The 22,571-nt window shown below is 44.2% G+C and overlaps 1 protein-coding gene across 1 annotated transcript in view; it reads right to left on the reverse strand.

The window, feature by feature from the left end:
• The window catches only part of DPYSL5 (dihydropyrimidinase like 5), an 87,181-nt gene that overhangs the window by 48,609 nt on the left and 16,001 nt on the right, over positions 1-22,571 (reverse strand). The window contains exon 2 of the mRNA XM_043469141.1: positions 1,808-2,072. Within this exon, the coding sequence (XP_043325076.1) occupies positions 1,808-2,068 (261 nt within the window). The 5' untranslated portion in view covers positions 2,069-2,072. The remainder of the gene's footprint in view (positions 1-1,807; positions 2,073-22,571) is intronic.

A 22,571-nucleotide genomic window follows, 5' to 3' on the forward strand; every position in this document is an offset into this window, starting at 1 on the left:
GCCCACACACAGCAACAAAGACTCAGTGCAGCAAAAAAAACTTAAAAAATTTTAAAAATTTACCACAAACAAAGCAGGCCTGGCCTGGCAGGGCTCAAGTGCATGGACATGATGAGTTGAAAGTGCTCACTCACTTCAGAAAGGCCCTGTCTGCCACCTGGGTACCCTTGAGAGGACCCTGCTAGTGTGTATGAGGATGGGGCTCCCCATTTCACGAGTCAGGCATCACCTGCAGGGCCAGAGTAATTCTCAGAGGAGAAACTAGGGAGGGTTCACAAAACACCTCTCTTTCCTGGGCTTGGCTCCAGTGGGCAGCTGTGGCCTGGGATATCATCCTCGCCTCAGCACAGGCTGGGCCATGGTCACTGTGACTCGTCACATCTCAGCCTTCAGGGGTCTGATCTGCTGTTCCAGGATGGGGAAGGAGGCATATACTCAGGGAGATCTTCAGGGCCACCTGCCTGAGGTGGGGCTAGTCTGCAATGTTGCAACTCCAAGGCCAGCCTCTGCCTGCCCCAACCTGGCTCTTCAGGGTGGGTTTGGGGAGCTCCAGCAGGAGCACTGAAGGCCCCAGGAATATGGATCCCAGAGAGAGCACTGAGCATGGGAGAGGGGCTCCCTGAAGACCCCGGAGAGAACAGAGGTGAGATTTTAGGGTACAGGGCCACTGGGGATTTGTGGCAGTGGGCCAAAGTAGGACATAGGGCCGTAGCCCCTGGGCCAGTGGCCAGTGGACTCCTTTTATCCAGGGAGCATTAGTGGCTAAGTCCTTTATAGATCAGACTGTACAAAGGGCTGCTGCCAAGGCCAGGGACTTCTGGCCCTTGACATTCTGATTCAATTCTGCATTTGAAAAAAATCTTCATAGGTGAATCTGACGCACAGTTGGATGTAGAGACCCACGTGGATAAATATCAATCACTTATTCATTCAACAACATTTACTGGTCAGCTACTCTAATTCTAGGTCAGGGTCAGGCTCTAGAAACACAGAAGAATATGGTCAGGCCTTGCCCTTAAGGAGCCCATAGTCTGAGCTTCAGAAAGAAGCTTGCATGTGACAGATAATTACAATGCAGAGATGACAGCAATGACAGGATTCTGGAGCACAGACAAGTGATGAAAAAAACATATTTGTGATGCTTTTGAGAAAACGTTAATTTGTCCTGATTTATTTGTTTCACTGGTCTGAATTGTTGTATTTTGCATTGAAGTAGCTCCAGCCCAGCTCAGTAAATCTTAAATATTGTCCATGATAATTCACTCTGGAAAGAGGGCCCACCACCAGTGGTTTCCAAGCTGTTTTTAAAAATAACAAGCTAGGAAAGATAGCTAACTATGTCTGTTTCATAATTTCTACCATTAAAATCATCTAGAAGAAGCATATCTATTTTTCACAACTTGGGGGAAATTAATTTAGCTTATCATACATAAAGGACTCCATTAGACCAACCCCCTTCCCCCCACCACCCACATACATGCACAATAACAAACAAAACTAATTCTCTTCCTCTAGATCAGCACTACACGACATAAGAACATAAAAATAAAATCAGTTCCTGGCCTCGGTACCTCACTTAAGTGATAAGATTGGCAAAATGGGCCTAAATGCCTCCTTTTTCCATAATCATGGAAATCTATGACATTTAGCCCAAAATTTCCTGTTTTAGTTGCCACAGTGGCCCCTTTCAAGGCCAAATTTCTTCTTTGAGCAATACAGTGGGAGCACCCTGTTCATGAGAATCTAGCCTAGAGCAGGCCCAGAAACAGAGGAAGCCACCGAGGAGTTCAGCACCCAGAAGCATTACCTTGGTCCCATGGTAGAAGTCGTCCACGCACGTGGCATTCATGAAGGTCTGGTGGAAGTGGGTGCTGGTGTCAATGCCTCCAGGGATCACCAGCTTCCCCGTGGCATCAATCACCTTGGCCCCTCCAGGGATCATGAGTTCACGGCCCACCTGCTGGATGATGCCATTCTCGATGTAGACATCAGCCTCGTGGGTGCAGTCATCATTCACAACCTTGCCTCCCTTGATGAGAATCCGCACACTGGCTGAATTGGCAAGCATGTTCCTGTGAAAGGTGAGAGGGGGGCATTGGTCAAAGTCCCTTTTCATAGTCACCAAGGTCCCACCCCTTCCTGTGAGAGCCCAAAATCAATGGGCAGAGTTGAGGGAGCAGGGATGGGGAAGAAATTTCTCCATAGCCTGAGGACACGGGTCCTACAGCCAGCTGGGGTCACAGGCCTCTCACTAACCTCACAGCAGGACTACTTGGGAATCAGGACACTGCAGCAATTAAGGTAAAGCTAGAACCCAAACGCGACTCATGGGGTCACAAAGAATCGGACGCAACTGAGCGACTGAACTGAACTGAACTGAGCTGAGAACCCAAAGAAACATCAGTTTTCAGCTTCTCAAGATGTTGTGGGGGTTGTAAAGAATTTTCATATATCTTGTCTCATTTTGGGCTTCCTTGGTGGCTCAGACTGTAAAGAATCCACCCCCAATGTGGGAGACCTGGGTTCTCATTTTATTACTACAACAGTCCAAGAAGTGGCATTTCACAGATGAGAAAACTGAAATTGCTATTAAGCAATTTATGGCTACTAACTAGCCAAGTCAAACCCAGAGGTCTTACATGAGGAATGTCCCCACTAAACCATATATGGTTCTGGAGATATCGGAGGCTCCTGGGGCGTGTCTCAGAGGGCCAAATTCTCCAAGCCTCACAGCTGTTTAATTCATGCCATTCTTCAGATGGATTCTGTGGCAGTTCACCCTCCTGTGTTTGCATCAAGAAGTCCACTACTACACTGAAGCTCCCTAGCTGACTGCATATTGATAAACTCATCCGAGGAGCTTTTGAAAAGCATCCATGCTCAAGCTCCACCCCTTAAGACTCAGCTTTATTTGGTTCAGGCTGTGCCCCCAGAATCTGTTTTTCAAAAGCCACAGACCTCTACCATACACTTTAAGAATTAACACCAATCCCTTCCAGAAAATAGAGAAGGAAACCTTCCCAAGTCATTTTATGAAGTCAGTATTACCCTGATACCAAAGATAGACAAAGACAGTATCAAAAATAAATAAATAAATAAAACCTCTAAAGTGATATCTCTCACGAATGTAGATACAAAAATTTCTAACAAACCTCAGCAAACAGAATTTAGCAGTATGTAAAAGAATTAAAAAACCCCACCCATGTAAATGGGATTACCTCCAAGGGATGCAAAGCTTGCTCAATTTTTGAAAATCAGTCAGTGTAATCCACCGTACTAACAGGCTAAAGAAGAAAAATCACACAATCATATCAATTGATGCAGAAAAAGCACTTGACAAAATACATCACCCATTCATGATGAAGACTCTCAGGAAAGTAGGAATAGAAGTTAACTTCCTCAAGTTGATAAAGAACATCAACAAAAAACCTGTAGCTAATATCAGAATTAATGACAAAAGTCTGAACATTTTCCCCACTAAACTGGGAATAAGCCAAGGATGTCTACTCTTACCACTATTATTCAATAGAGAAAGTCCTAGCTAGCACTATGGCAAAAGAAAATGAAATGAAAGATGTATCAATTGAATATAAAAGTTGTTCTTATTTGCAGGTGATGTGACAGGGGCTATGCAGAAAATCGCAAAGAATCTACAAAAAAATCTCCTAGAACAAACAAGTGAATTCAGCAGGGTCACAAGGTATAAGATCAACATACATAAAGCTATTGTTTTTCTATATACTAGCAATGAACACATAGATGCTCAAGAAAATTGCAATACTTAGGCATAAATCTAAGAATACATATAGGATTTGTATGCTGAAAAGTACAAAATGCTGGTGAAAGAAATCAAAGATCTAAATAAGTGGAGAGACATTCCATGTTCATGGATCGGAAGACTTAACACAGTAAAGATGTCAGTTCTCCCCTAATTGATACACATGTTTAATGCAGGTCGATTTTGGCAACTCTCTTGACCATTCCATATCTGAATAGAAATGATTTTCATTTAGATTTAGAAAATATAAATCTGACCAAGCAGAGGGAGATATACCTCCCTCCCACAATGACACTGCAAAGTCATTGTGGGCTCAAAGAAAGCCAACATTTTTACTCAGTAAACTTATTCTTAAGGATCCAATCAATTGTCCCCTCTTCTGAGAAGCCTTCCCTGATTCCCTCTGTACCTTCACTGACTTCATGGCACTGGAATCTGTCTCCACCTCTGGACTAAGTCTTCAAAGTTAAAGGCATAGTAGTGAGCACTGTATCAGCCCAGTCCTCACCCCCAGCATCCAGTACAGGAAATTCAAACTGTGAAAAAAAAATGAATGAATGGCCGCCTCTATTGATACTTGTGCACCCACAATCAAATGGCTTAAAGCAGTAGGCCAATTCCACATGTGTTGTCTGGGACATTTGGCAACTCTGTATATAGGATAATGCTCAACTTTCATCCCTCTTCCAATACAGCACATCACTGTGAACAGAGCAAAGAAAGCGACACTCTTATCTCTCATCCTCATCATTTTATTTTGCCTGCCACCAGCCAAAGTACAGGAAGCCTGTGTCCCAGCATGAAAAGGTCTTACAATCTGTTGAAGGAATAACTCTTGTAAGGAAATAAGCCAGCCAGTTGGAGAGCTTAGCCTGCTCTCCTGAACTCACTTGGTTAGGCAGTTATTTTTTGTTTGTTTGTTTTGTTTTTTTGTCAAATTGACCAGGCTGGAGTGCATGGAATCTCCACACCAAGAAAGTTTACAGTCTGAATTCAGCTTAGACTGTCAGGTCCTCTTGCTGTTAGGAGAGGCTGGTCCATTGGGGTCTGCTGCTGGGAGATGCTGGAAAATAAGACAGGTGGCTGGGAGTAAGCCTCCTTTCCTTACATTGTCTCCCATGAACATCTGGTCCCTGCCAGGCATCATTCTGACCTTTGGGGAGAAGGGATCCCTCCCCTAGTGTGGAAGGAACTGGGTAGAGGCAGTGGGGAGGAACTGGAGAGGCCAGAGGGACGGGGAGACCAGGACTGTCACAGCAATAAGCCCGTTGTTTGAAGCTGGAATAAAGCTGACATATGTCAGGAGAACTTTTGTCCTAAAATCTGAAAGCTAGAATTTTAATTTAATACACAATAATCAGGAAATGAATTTGGTTCTTAGGTGATGAACAAAATCTTTCTGGCCAAAGGAAGCCTCAAAAGCCTTCAGAGATGCAATCTCTTCCTTCCAAGGCCAGAAGTGGCCACAAAAGGAGAGATGCAAGTTCTCAGCAAGAGATAATGGTGATAAGACACGCACAACCCTCTGTGCAAATATGTAATCCTCACCTTTGAAAAGAACTTTAAGTAAGATGGAAAATAGGAATATTTATGCTGGGAAATTGCTGCACAGTCATTATGTCAGCATGGTAAATGAGAATATTGATTTGCTTATTAATCCACAACACATACTCATAGCACACACCTGGAGGGTGGAGACCCTGGAAGAATGATGTGAAAATGATTTACCAGGCTTTCTTGTCTGAGCTGTGATGCTGGAATCATCATAAGCCAAGGGTGTCTTCTTCAATAGTAACAAGGCTCTTAGTAAGCTAACACTTTGTGCCTGGAATTTAATTCACACAGCAACCCCAAGAAGTAAGAACAAGGCGGGAAGTATTAGACCTATTTTAAGAGAAGGAAATAGAGGTTTTGAAATAACAGGTAACCCATCAGAGGTCATACAACTCCAGGGTCTGGGACTTACAGGGAAGGTTATCAGAGTTACTCTGGGTAGAAGGGTGTCAGATGATTTTTATGTTCTTGACAGTTTTTTTATATTTTTCAGATTTTATACAGTAAACTTGTATTACCTTTTAAAATCTAAAAAGTTGTGTTAAGAAGGTTTTTTAAGCTACAAGAAGCCAGGAAGAATCCAACATGACCCTTCACTAATGTCCAGTGGGCTCAGTCCCTCCTTCTGCCATCCTCTATGTAAGGAGATGAAAAAAAGGCCTGCTCCCGACAGCTGTAACACTGAATCCTTCTCTAGAACACTTGGACTGCCACCATGACTCACCTTATTGTTTTCCACTTCTTCGTTGGAAATCCCTGAAGGCTAACCAGGCTCTGAAGAGGCTGGGCTCCCACAAATCCGCGGAGTCCTGCAGCCTCTCTGCTTGGGGGATCCCATTCACAGAAACCTGCTTTAGTCCTGGAAGTCCGGACTGGACTAGACTCCTAGGACTACCTTAGAGGAAGCTCTTTCTCAGAATTTAGAGGATTCTAATAATGATCTTAACAATTAGCAAACATCTACTATATTCTGGACCCTTCCCAATGCCCACCATATACATTATCTTCTTTGATCCTTACAATGCCCTGAGATAGATACTATTATTGCCCCCAGTTTTACCATAAAGAAACTGATGCTTAGAAAAGTTAAAGGAACTTCTTCAAGGTCATACAGCTGGCTTATAACAGAGTGGGGCTTGAAAGCCAGACCATCCTGTTTAGAGTAGTTATGAATTGAATGTTTGTGTCCTCCCAAAATTCATGTGCTGAAGTTCTAACTTCCAGAGTGGCTATATTAGAAGATGGGGCCTTTTGGGAAGTTTTTAATGATAAACGAAGTCATAAGGGTGGGGCCCTGATCAAATAGGATTAGTGTCCTCATAAGATGAAATATCAGAGAGCTCTCCCTCTCTCCCCTACCCACTCTCACCCCCGTGAACCGTGCTTATGCCCAGAAGAAAGGTCATGTGAGGACACAGAGAGAAGGCAGCCAGCTACCAGCCAGAAAGAGTCCCCACCAGAAACCAATCCTGTAAATAACGGCTTCAGTGTAAATAGTGGCCCGACTGATGGGTCTGATTGACATAGAATCATCAGCTCCCTCCAACCCTCTGGCAGACTTACAGCTTCAGATTGGGGGGTGTTGTCATCACAGCTACCTGAAAATCTTCAGTGTTTTGGGGGTTACCAAGGCCTTGGAACACTCCAGTCCTAGACGGGTGTGTTTGGATAATAATATAGCATGGTTGCTTAAACTCCCTGCCCAAGGTGTTTTGGGAGACTATATTTTTAAAAATGAATATTTGTGTGCAGGAAATATTCTATAACTTCATTCCTTCCCAGTGTCAAGCACTGGAGACAACTCTGAAAGGACACAGGACTTGCTCTCAAGAAACCCAGTCTTGGGACTTCCCTGGTGGTCCAGTGGCAAAGACTTCATGCTCTCGAGTTCTGTCCCTGGTCAGGAAACTAGATCCCACATGCTACAACTAAGACCCAGCACAGCCAAATAAATAAATAGTAAGTATTAAAAAAAGAAAAGAAAAGAAACTCAGTCTAGTGAGTGAGAGAGACACAAATAATTGCATTACTAAGTTTTAAAGTGTCAAGGGGACACTTCTTGCTTAAAGACCTTAAATCTAACTTGATTTAGACTAGGTGTCTCTCACCAGGTACCAGATGCCAGAGCTGTGACTGGGTGAGACCAGCAGGTTGGTGATGGGAGGGGTGTCTTTTGTTACACCAGTGTCCTCCCACACATTTCCATATTTCCAAATGGTCTGCATCACCAAGATGTCTCATCCCTCCTGGTCCCCCCTTGCTGTTGACTTGTGTGATGGTTCATTATGCTTCTCACCTCCTCCAGTAACCTCATTAGCACCTCATTCCTAGAGTTTTTCCTGCTAGTCTTTGCTAAAAGAAAGACACACTGGCATCTTTCCCCATAGTGTCCCTGCTGTCTGTGCGTGTACTATGTGTATATGTACATAACAAAGCAAGGGGTGTGTGTGAATGGGGAGATACCTCGGACCTCCTAGGAGAGTCCCCTCAAAAAGAAAGGATTTGAGCACAGTTGTTGAAACTCATGCTTTTAAAAAGTGCAAATACTACAGGCCATGATGGTCTTTCCCTTTGCTCTAGTTGGGGCAGCATATTCAGAGAACATCCTTATCAGTGGTCATAGTCAAAAAGGTCAGGATTGGTTTTATTTATTTATGATGCTTTGAGTCACTGATTTTATTCCAAAACCTGACTCTTTGCGACCCTGTGGACTGTAGCCTGTCAGGCTCCTCTATCCATAGGATTCTCCAGGCAAGAATACTGGAGTGGGTTGCCAATCCCTCCTCCAGGGGATCTTCCTGACCCAGGGATTGAACCCACATCTCTTATGTCTTCTGCATTGGCAGGTGGGTTCTTTACCACTAGCACCAACCTGGGAAGCCCCATAACTATATACAGAGCCAGTCTGGCCCACTGGCTTATTACACGCTATGGATTGAATGTTTAGGCTCACCTCTCCCACATTCATATGTTGAAGCCTTAATCCCAATGTGATGGTATTTGGAGCTGGGGTCTTTGGAAGCTACTTAGGTCATGACAATCTTGTTGTTTCCTAATAAGAAGAAACACAAGAGATCTCTCTTTCTGCCATATGAAGACACAGAGAAAAGACTGTCCACAAGCAAGAAACTCTCTCACCAGGAACTGAATTGGCTGGCACATTGATCTTGGACTTCTCAGCCTTCAGAGCTATGAGGAAGGAGTGTCTGTTGCTTAAGGCACTCGGTCTATGGTATTCTTATTATAGCAGCTCAAGGTGACTAAGATACCACATTAGATAGTAATAAACATTATAGTCAAATCATCATTAAGTAACAACTGGGCCTTAAAATAAATACACCTCCTTAAAGACTTCTGGCTATATCCTACACTCCCATTGGTTTAACCAAAAACTGATCATACAGCTCTTCTATTGAAACAAAAACATTCACATCACATCTCTGTCCTCCCAGGAAGAAATGAGGGAAAATGCCAGATAGTTAAATGCTATTAGAAAAAATAATTCAGAGGTATAAAATTATAGAGCTACACAGATTCATCAAGTGGACCCTGCCTTTCCCTCCAGTGCTGGACTTTACCTACAGGGACCTTGAATCGAAGGGAACCAGTCCAGGACTAAAGGGGTGGTGTTCTGCTACAAATATCAGGGATCTTAAGAATCTTACAGTATATTCAGGTAAGCAATGATGTCTTCCTCAGAATGACGGTGGATACCTCCAACATGCAAAGATTTATCCAAGTGTACACAGCTCATATCTTCCCAGTTTCCTAGTCCTTGTGTTCTTGAACCAGTAGTGGGTCAGAGTTAAGATGACATGTTGGCTGGGGAAAGAGGGACTTCCGGGTGGGGAGGGAAAAACGCTGTGAGCTGGAAGCCAAGTCTTTCTTAAGAAAGCCTCTTCGTGTTTAAAATAGTAACAATTATTGCTATCTGCTCTCCCACAACCATCTTGCGGGATGACAGTGAATTTCCTGCACTGCCCACCTTCCTGCAGTTTTTGTCATTGAACAGCTCCAGCAAAGAAATGCATGGCTGGGTGAGGCGTGGGGGGGCACTTTGCCGACTGGACAGTCAAGGTTACAGCAGTTCTGCTTTTCATTCATGAAATGCACACACCCCACACTCCTAGAACGTGCACAATGTAAGTCCTGCCAAGGAAATGCCAACCCCAACACTGCGTTTGGAATTGCCTGCTTCTGTCAACACCTTCCACAGTTCCCCGAGCCTGCAGGGAGGTGTGAGACGAGGAGAGCGGCAGTCTGTCCGGCACAGCTGCCTCCTGCCAGCCGCTCAGCCGGTGGAAGATGAGTGGCTCCAGCTCTCGGCACAAACATCCGAGTCAAAAGACACACCGCAAAGGGACACTTCTTACAGGAAGACCTTGAAACTAACCCAACAGGTATTGGTTTAAGATGTATATTCCCTCTTAACAGGCATTGGTCGAAGACTCACATTTCCCCTTTGGGTAGAATCCACAGGAAACCATGTGATCTTTAGAGACAATTGGTCACTGCGACAGCCAGTAATATGCAAGAGTTACACAACTGCCCTGTGACATGAAGGTCCTGTGCATTTAAGCCGACCCTAAGAGCAACCTGGGGTGGAAGCTGGAAGGGCGGTGAAGCCACTCAGGTCATGGGGGACATGCTGAACAGCGATGGCTGGTCCCTTGCTCCAAGCTGATAACATTTGTTATAGGATCAAAAGGTAATATAAGTCAGGGGGTTGGAAAATAAAAGAAAACTATGCAGCTATTTTTCTTCTTCTGATCAGCACATGGGGAAGAGAAACAGACTAATGAGACAGCCATCCCTGGAGGGGTGTTTGTGCTTAGCGCATCCTGGGATGATTCTGAAAGGGGATTCTCTTGGCGTTGAAAAATGAGAACAAATTAAAGGTTCAACACAGCACAAAAACCAAAAAGGGAAGTTTGAGGTGAGTGGGAAACAGCTAAGTGTTTACATTAATAAGTTTGATTTTTTTAAAAAGTAAATTGCTTTCTATGTAGTAAAGCACTAAACAATTCTTAACTAATCTTAAAGTGCAGTGTGATTTTATAACTAATTCTTAACTGGCTTTATAAACTCTTAGGTAGATTTTAAACAATTTTATAACCTATGTGTAAGGTATTAATATAAATAATAATGACACAAACCCCAGTGAACTCAGCATCATCATTACCATTCATCCTGGTACCTCCTTCATCCCAGCTCACATCCCCTTCCTCGGAGGTAACTACTCCTCTAGTGGATTTGTATGAACTAATGACTAACAACAATCAGGTGACAAGTAACAAAAAAAGGACAAGATCACAGATGTTCCCACCCTATGACTACCTCTTCCCATATCCCGCAGTCACGCTTCACCTACTTCTGACTGCTTCCTTTACCACCTAATTCTCTGCTTGAAGCAGAAATCGGAGAACCTCCACTATGCTAGTAACAAAGGAGTGAGGCATTTTAGGGCTTCCCAGGTGGCTCAGTGGGTAAAGAATCTGCCTGCAATGCAGGAGATTCAGGAGAAGTGTGTTCGATCTCTGGGTCAGGAAGATTCCCGGAGGGTATAGCAACCCACTTGAATATTCCTGCCTAGAAAATTCCACTGACAGAGGAGCCTGGCAGGCTGCAGTCCATGGGGTCACAAAGAGTTGGACATGCCTGAAGTGACTGAGCATGCACACATGGGGCACTTTAACATCATCCAAAGGCCCACTGGACCATTCTGCTGAGTTGTCCCAAGGCAGCATCAATCACTTCAAAACCAACTGCACTGTTCCCATCACCCATCCAGAAATCTGGGACTTCTGGATTCCTCTCCAACCTAGGCCAGTACCAGTGTTCAGAACGGCTGGTGTGCACCTCAGAGTCTCGTGTGAAATATTTTGAGGGATTCTGGAAGTAGAAGCCAACCATGGGGAGAAGAACTGGGAAAGGTAAAAGGGCAGGTCCTCCATCTCTCATCTGGGGCTCATCAAAGACTAGTGGGGACCTGGAGGCTGGGTCCTCCAGGCCTGGACAGGAGGAAGAGCTAGTGAGTCTGAGGGGTAGCACAGGGAGGGCAGAGGCTAGAGTGGTTGTGGCCGATGTTACACCCCCACCCCCGAGACACACTGGATCCTTCATCCAGCAGCAACACACTATTTCTGCATCTAATTGGTCAGGCAGGAAGTTGCTAACACCCCAGGGGCTCTATAACCCAAGGGCTGAGCAGGATCTAGGTTCTGGGTGGCAGGTGCCAGCTGGAACAGGATGTTTGTAACTGGGGACCATGAAGCATCTGCATCTGGGATACTGCCACCACCTTGGTCACCATGTGGTAGAGAAGGTGGCACGGGACAGGTAGGGCAGGACAGGGCAAGACTACAGGTGAGAGCCCAGCACCAGGGCAGCCTCTTCAATAAGCAGTCTGTCAAGTGATGGAGGTGAATGTGGTGACCGAGGAAGGGCTTGCTCCTGAGAAAGTGTGAACTACCAGCTTAGACCAGGAAGGTACCATGAGTGGAGCCCAAGGGGCGGGACTGGCTTCTGGGACGGCATATATGAATCCAACAGGGGTGAGTCCTTAACAAGCTAAGATCAAGTAAATGCTTTTAATCCCATGGGTTCATCAGCCCAGCCTGGCCCGGAGGGGTGGGCTTACTGAGCAAGCACCATGAGCAGCATAAGAGGGCAAAAACGAAATTCCAAAGGATTAGCCATGAGAGGGTGGTAAGAAATGGAGCCGCAGGCCACTTGTTCAACGAGATTAGCTACGAGAATCGAGCAGTTGTTAGAAGGCAGAGCCGAGTGCGCATGTGAGTGTGTGTATTGCTGATCCAGGACGGGCTTCTCCGTGTGCCTGCTGTGGGCATCCTGGCCTGGCATGGCCAGTCTCTGCATTTGGGCAAAAACCCAGCTCCTTTTAGGCACCCACTGACTCACTGAGGTCAGGAGGCTCATATGAGATCCTGGGAGGCTAAACATCAGCAAACATCAGTAAGTATATGTAAAATCTCCCTTCCATGAGCCCAGCTGCTCCAGGGCCCTGGAAGAAGGGCAGAGGAAGGGGCGCACACATTGGAGACATGACTTCCTGCCTCCCGATTGAGGCTTTAGCCAGAGAACACCTAGTTCTTCACGAACAGTAGAGTCACCACCGCCACCACCACCCTCCCGGCTCTGGTCGCCCCTCTCTGGCAGGTTCCTCAGCCCTGCTGTGCTGTCCATGCTCTCACCAGCTGTCCCCAGTCCCCAGAAATAATTCCATCAGCTCCCGTGGAAGGACAGCAGCTGCAGCTTAAGGGAGTTAGTGGCCCACAGAGTGGCTGCTGCCTAGAACGCCAGCCAAATGGCAGAGAGGGCCAGGTCCATGGCCAGAAGAAGGGGGCAGTGCATTTCTCACTGAGACCAAGATTCTCAGGCGGCGGAGGGGAAAGACACAAACAGAGGAAAGGAATGAGTTTTCCCAACTGTAAAAGCGTCACAGACCTGGGCTACCCGATAAAGTCTGCATTTTGCAAAGAAATAGAACAGGAAAATAAAAATGCTTTTCTCTCTTACTAACCACGGCCACATACAATGTCTTGAAAGCAATATAATTGAAGGAAAGAAGGAAAGATGCAAGACACATAAAGTACGGTCACTTGACATCCAAAAACAGGCAAAAATGATTTATAGGCAAATAGTAGTAGAATCCTTCCCAGGTAGTGCTAGTGATGAAGAATCCACCTGCCAATGCAGGAGATGCAAGAGATGCTGGTTCTAACCCTGGGTGGGGAAGATCCCCTGGAGAAGGGGCTATGTGTGGGGACAACCACAAGGTTTCTTGAAAGCTATAAATACTCTAGTCTTTTACTAGGGTGGGAACTAAGACAATTTAAATTATTCTTTAAACTGTCCATGTATTATCTGTGCTCTTCTGGATGTATCTCACAAAAATTTAAAAATTAAAAAAAAAAAACTGAACTGCATGCTAGTACACAAAAATGATATATCAAGCATTATTACAACTGGATGAAAATATACATACAAAAAATAGACCAGATGAAAATAAACAACAAGGTTTGTTATGGGATTATAGGTGATTTTCCCCTTCTAATTTTTCAAATTTTCTATATAATATCATATTAATTTTATAATGAAAAATAAATATGATAATTTAAAACAACAGCCTCTGTATTGCTTGAAAAAGATTGACATAAGGTGAAAAAGTTCCTCTTTTTAGGAAGTCTTGCCATCAACCTGCCACCTTCTGCCACCTAAAGCCTAAAGTGACCAGGCTTTAGGACAAACCAGTCTCCTCCTTATTTTGACTCTTAAGTAGATTCAGAAGGACATACACTTCTTTTCTCTGACTCCTTTAAAGAGGAGTCAGATATTCCATCTTGAACATAAAGTGTGCTTCTAGCCCTCTCTCCCAAACGCAATGCTTTTACCAGCCATTGAATTACACCTCTAGTGCTTCCGCTCAATCAATGAGCTCTCCCCTCCCGTGCCTGCTTCTGCCAGCTGCCTTCTCATGGACTCGACTCATCACCATCATGAGGCAAATGGATATTTCTACCCCGATCCAGAATTCCTGGAGCCTGAGAAGAAAATCTCATCAGTGTTTGTGGACGGAACGCAGCTTTGCAGAGATGAGCACAGTAGGGTGCGTGAGCCACTGCAAGCTTACCAACTCCTTGCTGGAGACTAGCTCACATGGGTGAAACAGCTGGGCACTTGCGGGAAGCACCGTGCACTAGGCGTGTTGGGCCAAGTGGGCATACTTAGGGGGGTAAAAGAAAGGACTAGGGGTGAACATGACCAGCTTCCCCTTGATGGGGGGAGTGATCCCATTAACCTGATTGTGTCCTCATTTCAGAGACCTGTTTAAGGGACCAGCAACTGAGAGTGAGTGGGACACAAACGAAGCCGGGAGGGTATGAAGAAGAGATGGAGTGGGGAAGGGGTAGAGCAGTGCCACAAGCACCAAACTTGGGTTTGTCCCTCTAGCTGTGTCACTGTGGGCACATCCTTCACTGCTCCAAGAACCTCTTCCCAGCTGTAAAGTGGCCATCAGCACCACCCCCACACCAGCGCTATTAAGCTCTTTTTGTGCCAGGCTCACACATAATTTCATATAAATCTTACAACAATCCTATGAGGTCATTAAACATTATCATCCCCATTTTATGGCGGAGGAAATTGGGTTGGAATTCAAATGGACTAGACTAGAGCGCCTTGAAAGCAAAGCCTATACCTTATTTTATCCTTCCCAGGGCTTGGAACGCAGAGCGGGATCATTAAATGCCAGTTGAAGGAAAGCAGGAGGATTGGTCATACGAGATAGTGGTGGGAAAGCATTTTACAAGTATGAAGTGTTAGCCACAGGAACCAGCTGCTAGCGATGGCAAGGAAGGGTCTCAAAAGAGAGTTCTGTGATGGTTGTGAGGGTGTTTGGTGCAAGCCTGGGGGCAGAAGAACAAAGCAGGCATTCTTTGGGGTGAAAAAAATGACAAGAGGCAGAAGCAAGCAAGGATGGGCTGGGAATGGCACTTGGGGAACTGCCTTGGGGCCGAGAGGTTAGGCAGGGATGAGGAAGCGGCTTGGAGAGCCAGGGTGTAAAGTCACAGTGTAGAGCAAGAGGCTCTGGCTTCTGAATGAGACCTGGGGGCCCTGGGGGGTCTGGGGGGCCCTGGAGCCTTCAGAGAAGGATGACAAATACAGTAGGGGGATAGAACCATGTTTTGTGGGGGCTGGTCTTCCTGCTTCTTACCTGTCACAGGCTAAATGGAGGCTAGGAAAACAGTGACAGTGCTGGTGACTTTGGCATGAGGATGCAGTAGGTTAATTACAAGATGTTCACAGAATAGAAGAGGCAGGAGCAGAGCTTGGGAAGGACCACATGCTGGGTCTCTGGAGGAAAAGGAAAACAGAGTGGGGATGACAGTAAGAATGGCAGCCTGGGCAAACAGAGGGAGCAGAGAGCTGCGGACAGATGGAGCTCAGCTGTCAGGGCACGCCTGTGCTTTGTGGAAACAATAATAAACAGTGATTTCAGCCTCTCTCTCTAGGAATCTCTTAGATCAGTCAGAGGATGGCCGCTGACCCAATCACCCAAGGTAAGGAGGTGGAGGAGCCCAGAGTGTGAGTTTGTATTTACTGAGTGCTGATGCTGGCAAAGACTGAAGGCAGAAGGAGAAGAGGGTGACAGAGGATGAGATGGTTGGATGGAATCACCGATTCAATGGACATGAACTTGGGCAAATTCTGGGAGATGGTGAGGGACAGGGAAGCCTGGCATGCAGCAATCCACAGGGTTGCGAAGAGTCGGACATGACTTGGTGACTGAACGGCAACAATAGTACTATGTGTCAGGGGATGTGAAGGCTCTTAACACAGGGCATTTAATTAAAACAATGTCACACTTGCCCTTGGAAATGATAGGCTACCTCCCTAGACAGACTGGAGGGGATGATTAGTTTAGATGACACAGCTTCATGGAAAGGAATTGGGGTAGGGGTAAATCTACACCGAAAAATACTAGAGTCAAAAGGTATGGGTCATGCTAATGGGCTAGCAGTTTTAATCACTTGTGTGTTGAACTTTTAGGAGACACGGCAAACAAAAGACTCTACTCAGTGTCCATTCTACCCATTAAGTCTGTTTTTTATCCTCTTTTCTCCAAACACACCCCCTGAGTCCAAGCCCTTGTCAGCTACCTGGATAGGACATCACTGTTACCAGGATACTTCTAATTGGTCCCCCAGCCTTCACACTGTTGGTGCACTGAGCTTGCTAAGATGCAAATCACATCACAGGGGCAGGCTTAGCACCTGCTAAATAGTACTGTATTAAGTGCCAGATGCTGAACCCCACCCCCCAATCCCAGAGCTCACAAGTCTGTAGTGAAAAAAAATTCATAAATGGATAATTTCAATATGAGTTAAGATGATAGTTGTGTCAGTGCCGTGCGGTGGTGGGGGGCAGGAAGCACTTAACACTGCCTGGGATAAAGGACTGCTTCTCAGACGACGTGCCCTTGAGGGGAGTCTGGATAGCTAATTAGGAGTTCACCAGCAAGGTGGGGGAGAAGACAAGCAGGCGTATTCCAAACAGCAGGAGAGAGGTGCATTTGGGATGGTCGATATATGTGATGTATGAGGATGAAGAAGAGGCAAAGCCCGGATCATCCACCGTCTGGTGGGCTATGCCAAGAGGGTGGACTAGATGCTGAGGGCAGCAGGAAGACTTGCTGATGTGGCAAGCAAGGAAGTGACATCATTATATTTGCATTTTACATAAAAAATAAAAGTATAAAATAGAAGAAATACAGAAAGATACTTTTATAAATTTTTTGATAGGTTAAGCTTTTCTTAGCATAATTCAAAGCCAGAAACTATAAAACATAAGATTGATATGGATATGACTAAAATAATGAAAAACGGTGTTTCAGCAAAAGATATCATGATAAAGACAAATAAAACCTGGTTATGTCATGTTTGCAACATATAATCAAGGATACCTATAATACACTATAATACATAAGAGCACTTATAAATCTTAAGAGAAAGACAAATATTCCAGTATAAAAAAAATAGGCAAAGGATATGAATAGGTAACCCACAGGAGTGGGGGGAATACAGACAGCTAAAAAGCAGATGATGCTAATTTTTATTAATAATCACAGAAATGTGAGTTAAAACAATGAAATCATATTTTTCACTTACTATAAATAAGAGAGAACAATGCCCAGAACAAATGAGAAAAGCATGCTGACAGCAGTTCAAATTGGTACAATCTTACCAGAAGGAAATCTGAACATCTATATGAAAACTTGAAATGTGCATTCCACATCCAAAAACTTCTTCTAAGGAAATAATTGGACCATCGCACAAAAATGTGTTATGTGGGTATTTCATTGCATTGTTTTTATAATAGCAAATATTTTAAGAACAAGCTGAAGGTCTGTCAATATGAGGGCTGTTTAAATGAATAACGGCATATTCACACAACAGAAGGCTGTGCAGCCATTGTAAAGGACTGTGTAGATCTCTAAACACTGACAGGGGAGGTTGTCTATGATCCAACATTAAGTGAAGAAAAGTAGGCTATAGAACAGGACCATGGTACGTTATTTACTTGTGTATTTACATGTAAATGAAATTTCATATATATATATGAAATCTCATGAAATATTTACACATATGTACATAAACTCACACATGAGTTTTTTGCATAAAACACTATTAACTGCTGCAGTCTTAGAGAAAAAGAATTGTATCAGGACTCAATCTCTTTGTACTATTTGATTATAAATTTTTTGAAATAAAAAACTAGCTGTGGAATCGATGATAGCCCTGGTCAAGGGGGCAGTAGCACCAGAGGAAGTCTGTGCCAGGGTAGGCAATCCGTGAGCAAGTCAACATCTCTTGTACATTTATTCAACTACTATTCATCAGTACAGTATCTCGTGGCTTATGGGATTGCTCTGCTCAGATGTCTCACTGGCCCTTCAAATTCATCGCATCTAAAACTCATAACACTCTTGTTGGCACCTGGCTCCTCTCCCAGTGTCCCCATTTCAGTGAAAGACACCCCATCTTGAAAGACAAGCCAGCATCAGGGGCAGCATCTTCAGGGAGGTGAGCAGATGGGGGCCACCTCCACAGGCAGTAGCGAATGGCCCCCTTCTTTCACTCTTTTCACCTGGGCCCCAGACAAGACAGCATCTTTTCAAATGGCTGCAAAATAGGAGCTGAATACCCTCTCTAACCCAGCCCATCTGGCTGCTGCCTTTCTTGAATGAACAGTTGGAGAGAGGGCGTGATGGATTGTTTGGGGTTCAAAAGCTTTTCCTGGTGGCTGAGTCTGAAAAAGTAGAGATACCTTCATTCACTTAAACAAAAAGAGGTAATGAGCTTTTCCTTCAGCCCTTGTTGGGGCTATGGAGCACCTGCTGAGTAACTGCCAACAAAAGGGATGAATAAGTCTGTATCTCTGAAAGCAAATAAACGGGAGTAATAGAAGTCTGGTTGTCTGCCCATCTAATTCACCCTGAATGACAGCATTTCCTCTTTTTCTTGTTCACCTGCTCCTACTAGAAAAGAGGAGGGATTGGAATGGATGATAGATGCCCAATTACCTTTATAAACACAATTTATTCCCCCCCCCTTCCTTCCCAGAAGGCTTGGCCAGATTCCCTAGGTTCCCGGTCCCTGGCTACCTCTGGGGACTAAAGACTGGAGCTGAACATGCTAATGCACCCAGTTAGGACACCTGGCTCGGGACAAGCCCTGACTGTGTGCTCCACCTCTTCTGCTGCTGGAGGTCAGAACCCCAGATTCCACATTAGGTACTCAATGCCCTGTGCCCAGGTCTGGCTTGGTCAAGGGCCCGCTATCTCATTCCCAGTAGGTTGGCATATTCATCCTTCTTGTTGCCTATCACCTTATCTGGGAGTTGGGGCCTGCTCATCTGCATCTGAGGCCCCTCCACCCGTTGGTACACTCCTGCCACCAACTGCCTCCTCTCACCACCTATGCCCACACTCCGGTCACTGTGCTCTACCTGCTGTTTTCTGCCATGTGCCTGGGTTCCCTGCCAGCAGTGGTAACTAAGCCAGAGGGAACTACTGAGCTATCATGCTCCAGAGCACATGTGCCACAACTAAGTCTGTCTACACAACTGAGTCTGTGTACCACAACAAAGATCCCATGTGCTGCAACTAAGACTCAATGTGGCCAAATAAATTTAAAAAAAAATTTTTTTTAATGAGCAAAAGGTTTGAAAAGACACATCACAAAGAAGGTACAGATGGCAAATAAGCACATAAAAAGATGTCAGCATCATTGACTATCAGGGAAATGCAAATTAAAACCATAATGAAATATCATTGCCCATTAAAAAGACCAATAACATGAAGGTTTTTATATTATTTGCAACTCTTTGCGACCCCATGGACTATATACAATTCATGAAATTCTCCAGGTCAGAATACTGGAGTGGGTAGCCTTTCCCTTCTCCAGGGCATCTTCCCAACCCAGGAATAGAACCCAGGTCTCCCACATTGCAGGCGGATTCTTTGCCAGCTGAGCCACCAAGGAAGCCCAAGAATACTGGAGTGGGTAGCCTATCCCTTCTCCAGCGGATCTTTCTGACCCAGGAATTGAACCGGAGTCTCCCACATTGCAGGCGGATTCTTTACCAGCTGAGCTACCAGGGAAGCCCATGATGAAATATCATTGCCCATTATAAAGACCAATAATATGAAGGTTAGAATGGATATGGAACAACTGGAGCTCTTGTACATTGCTGGTGGAAATTTAAAATGGTGCAGTTCTTTTGGAAGATATTTTGGCAATTTCTTATAAAGTTAACACAGTGCTTAGCAAGCCCACTTTGTAGGTAGTTGCCCAAGAGATATAAAGATATGTGCACACAAAGACTTATCCTTGTAGTAACTTTTTTCATTATAGCCCCAAACTGGAAACCACCCTAGTGTCTACTAGGAGGTAAATGGACAAACAAATCATGAAAACACTACTAATTTTTTATGTAGAATGGAAGAAAATTCTGAATATAAAGAATTGCTACAACTCTGTAATAAAAAGACATAACCCAGTTTAAAAATGGGGAAAGGATCTGAATCAATATCTCTCCAAAGAAGATACATGAATGGCCAATAAACACATGAACAGATGTTCATTTAGCCATCAGGCTATGCAAATCAAAACTATAGTGCAATACCACTTCACACCCACTAGAATGATTATAATAAAAAAGACAGATAATAACAAGTGTTGGCAAGGATGTGGAGAGCAGTTGGAACCCTCATACACTGCAGTAGAAATGTAAAGTGATACACTGCTTTAGAAAACAATCTGGTGATTCTTCAAAAAGTTACAAAGAATCACCCTACAACCCAGAAACTCCACTCTCAGTTTATACCCAAGAGAAATGAAAAGATATGTCCACATAAAAACTTACACATACACACACACAAAAAAACTTACACAAGAATGTTTATAGCAGCGTTATTTTCACAAATCCATGCAATGGAACATTATTTAGCAATAAAAAGAGAAGAGATATTGACTCATGATAAGACATGGGTGAACCTTGAAAACATCATGCTTATTGAAAGCAGTACTAATACTGGAGTACATACAGAAACCACTTGTAATTTATGGGCTGTATGAACACAGGCAATGAGACTAGATTTGAGCAGTGGGCTATCATTTGTGTGCCCAATCTATAGATTTAGTAGTGTTTCTCAGTCTTGGCACAACTGAAATTTGGGGCTGGTTAATTGTATGCTATAGGGACTACCGTGTGCATTGTAGGATATTTAGCAGTACTCTTGGCCTCTACCCACTAATGCCAATGGTACATGCACAGCTGTGACAACTAAAAATGTCTCCAGACACTGCCATATGGCCCCTAAAGGGGCAAAGTCTCCCATAGTAGTGAGTGAGTGAGTGTGTGAGTAAGGCACTCAGTCATGTCCGACTCTTTGTGATCCCATGGACTGCCCCCTGCTTGGCTCCTCTGTCCATGGAATTCTCCAGGCAAGAATACTGGAGTGGGTTGCCATTTCCTTCTCCACTCCCATGGTAGAGAAACACAGATCTACAATGATAGCACGTCACTGGTTGGGGAGGAAAGGGGAAGGGGATTGAACAGAAAGAGACACAAGGGGGAACTTGCCTGGAGGACCAGTGACTAGACTCCTTGCTTCCAACGCAGGGGGAATGGGTTCAATCCCTGGTGTGGAACTAAGAGCCCACATGCCATGCAGTATGGCTACAAAAGTTGTATATATACATATACATATATATAAAAGAGGCATAAGGAAACTTTGGGTGGTAATAGAAATATTTCATATTTCAATTGTAGTAGTGATTACTCAGGTACATAAATATGTCTTAAATGAATGTTAAAAATGGTTGTGTCCATTGCATATAAATTACACCTCAGCAAACTTACCCTAAAAGCAACAAAACACATTAAAAAAAAAGGACTGCTAAAGGGAACTCAGAAAAAGAAGAGATGTAATTTAGTAGGAATTATATTTAATGCCAAGCTTCCTGGCAGTTCAAGTAACTGGGGAAATGGTTTGGGAGGGAAGGTGAAGACTCTTATTATTGAATAAAAGGGCAGCTCTGATTCACCCACCAGGAAAGACACTTTGAATCCCCAATAATTTATTGCTCCCCTCTATCTAATGGAACAGTCAAAAGAAGGCTTCAGTCAGAATGTTTTAGAGAAAGCAGTTCTGTTCTCTATGTAGATAATTCTAGAAGGAATTTATTGGATTACTCTGAGGAAAATAAGCATAGAGGTATTTGACTGCAGTTTTGCAGAAGGTGCAGAAATATTTTCCCAATGGCCATTTTTAATATAGAGCAAACATCAATAAAAGGCTGGGGAAATTCTATTAAATTTTAACTTAGCAATGACATTTCTTTGAAGGTTAAAGTGATATAGTCCAATTATAAATTTACATCTGATGCTCTGACTTACACTAAAAGAGAATACAAATATATATTGGACATCCTCCAACTGATAATGGTAAGGAAGATATCTAAATATTGCTCCTCTAGTTAGGTCATCCCATCCCCAGCCATCCCTAAACAAAGTTCATGCTCCCCACCTCCCTCCCCTCAGCTTATTGTTCCAAAATGAAGGAACATTATCCTCGTGGCTCAGATGGTACAGAATCTGCCTGCAATGTGGGAGATCTGGGTTCAATCCCTGAGTTGGGAAGATCCCCTGGAGGAGGGGATGGAAACCCACTTCATTATTCCTGCCTGGAGAATCCTACAGACAGAGGAGCCTGGTGGTCTATAATCCATAGAGTTGAAGAGTCGGACATGGCTGAGTGACGAACACACACATAGATTACAATCAGGAAAAAAGCAGGGATGCCTTCTCTGACCACAATTATTGAATGATGTTTGCAATTTCCTAAAAAATGCAAATAAGATAATTAAACTGTCAAGATAAACATGGAAAAAGAGGTAAGCTATGCTATGATTGTATACCTAGAATCATACAATCTATGTGGTACCCAGGTGGCGCTAGTGATAAAGAATCTGCCTGCCAATGCACAGGACTTAAGAGCTGCAGGTTCAGTCCCTGGGTTGGGAAGATCCCCTGGAGAAGGAAATGGCAACCCACTCCAGTATTCTTGCCTGGAGAATCCCATGGACAGAGGAGCTTGGAGAGTTCACAGAGTCAGACACGACTGATGTGACTTCACACACATACTATGATT

This window comes from Cervus canadensis, chromosome 5, assembly GCF_019320065.1.
Source record: "Cervus canadensis isolate Bull #8, Minnesota chromosome 5, ASM1932006v1, whole genome shotgun sequence".
NCBI classification, from domain to species: Eukaryota; Metazoa; Chordata; class Mammalia; order Artiodactyla; family Cervidae; genus Cervus; species Cervus canadensis.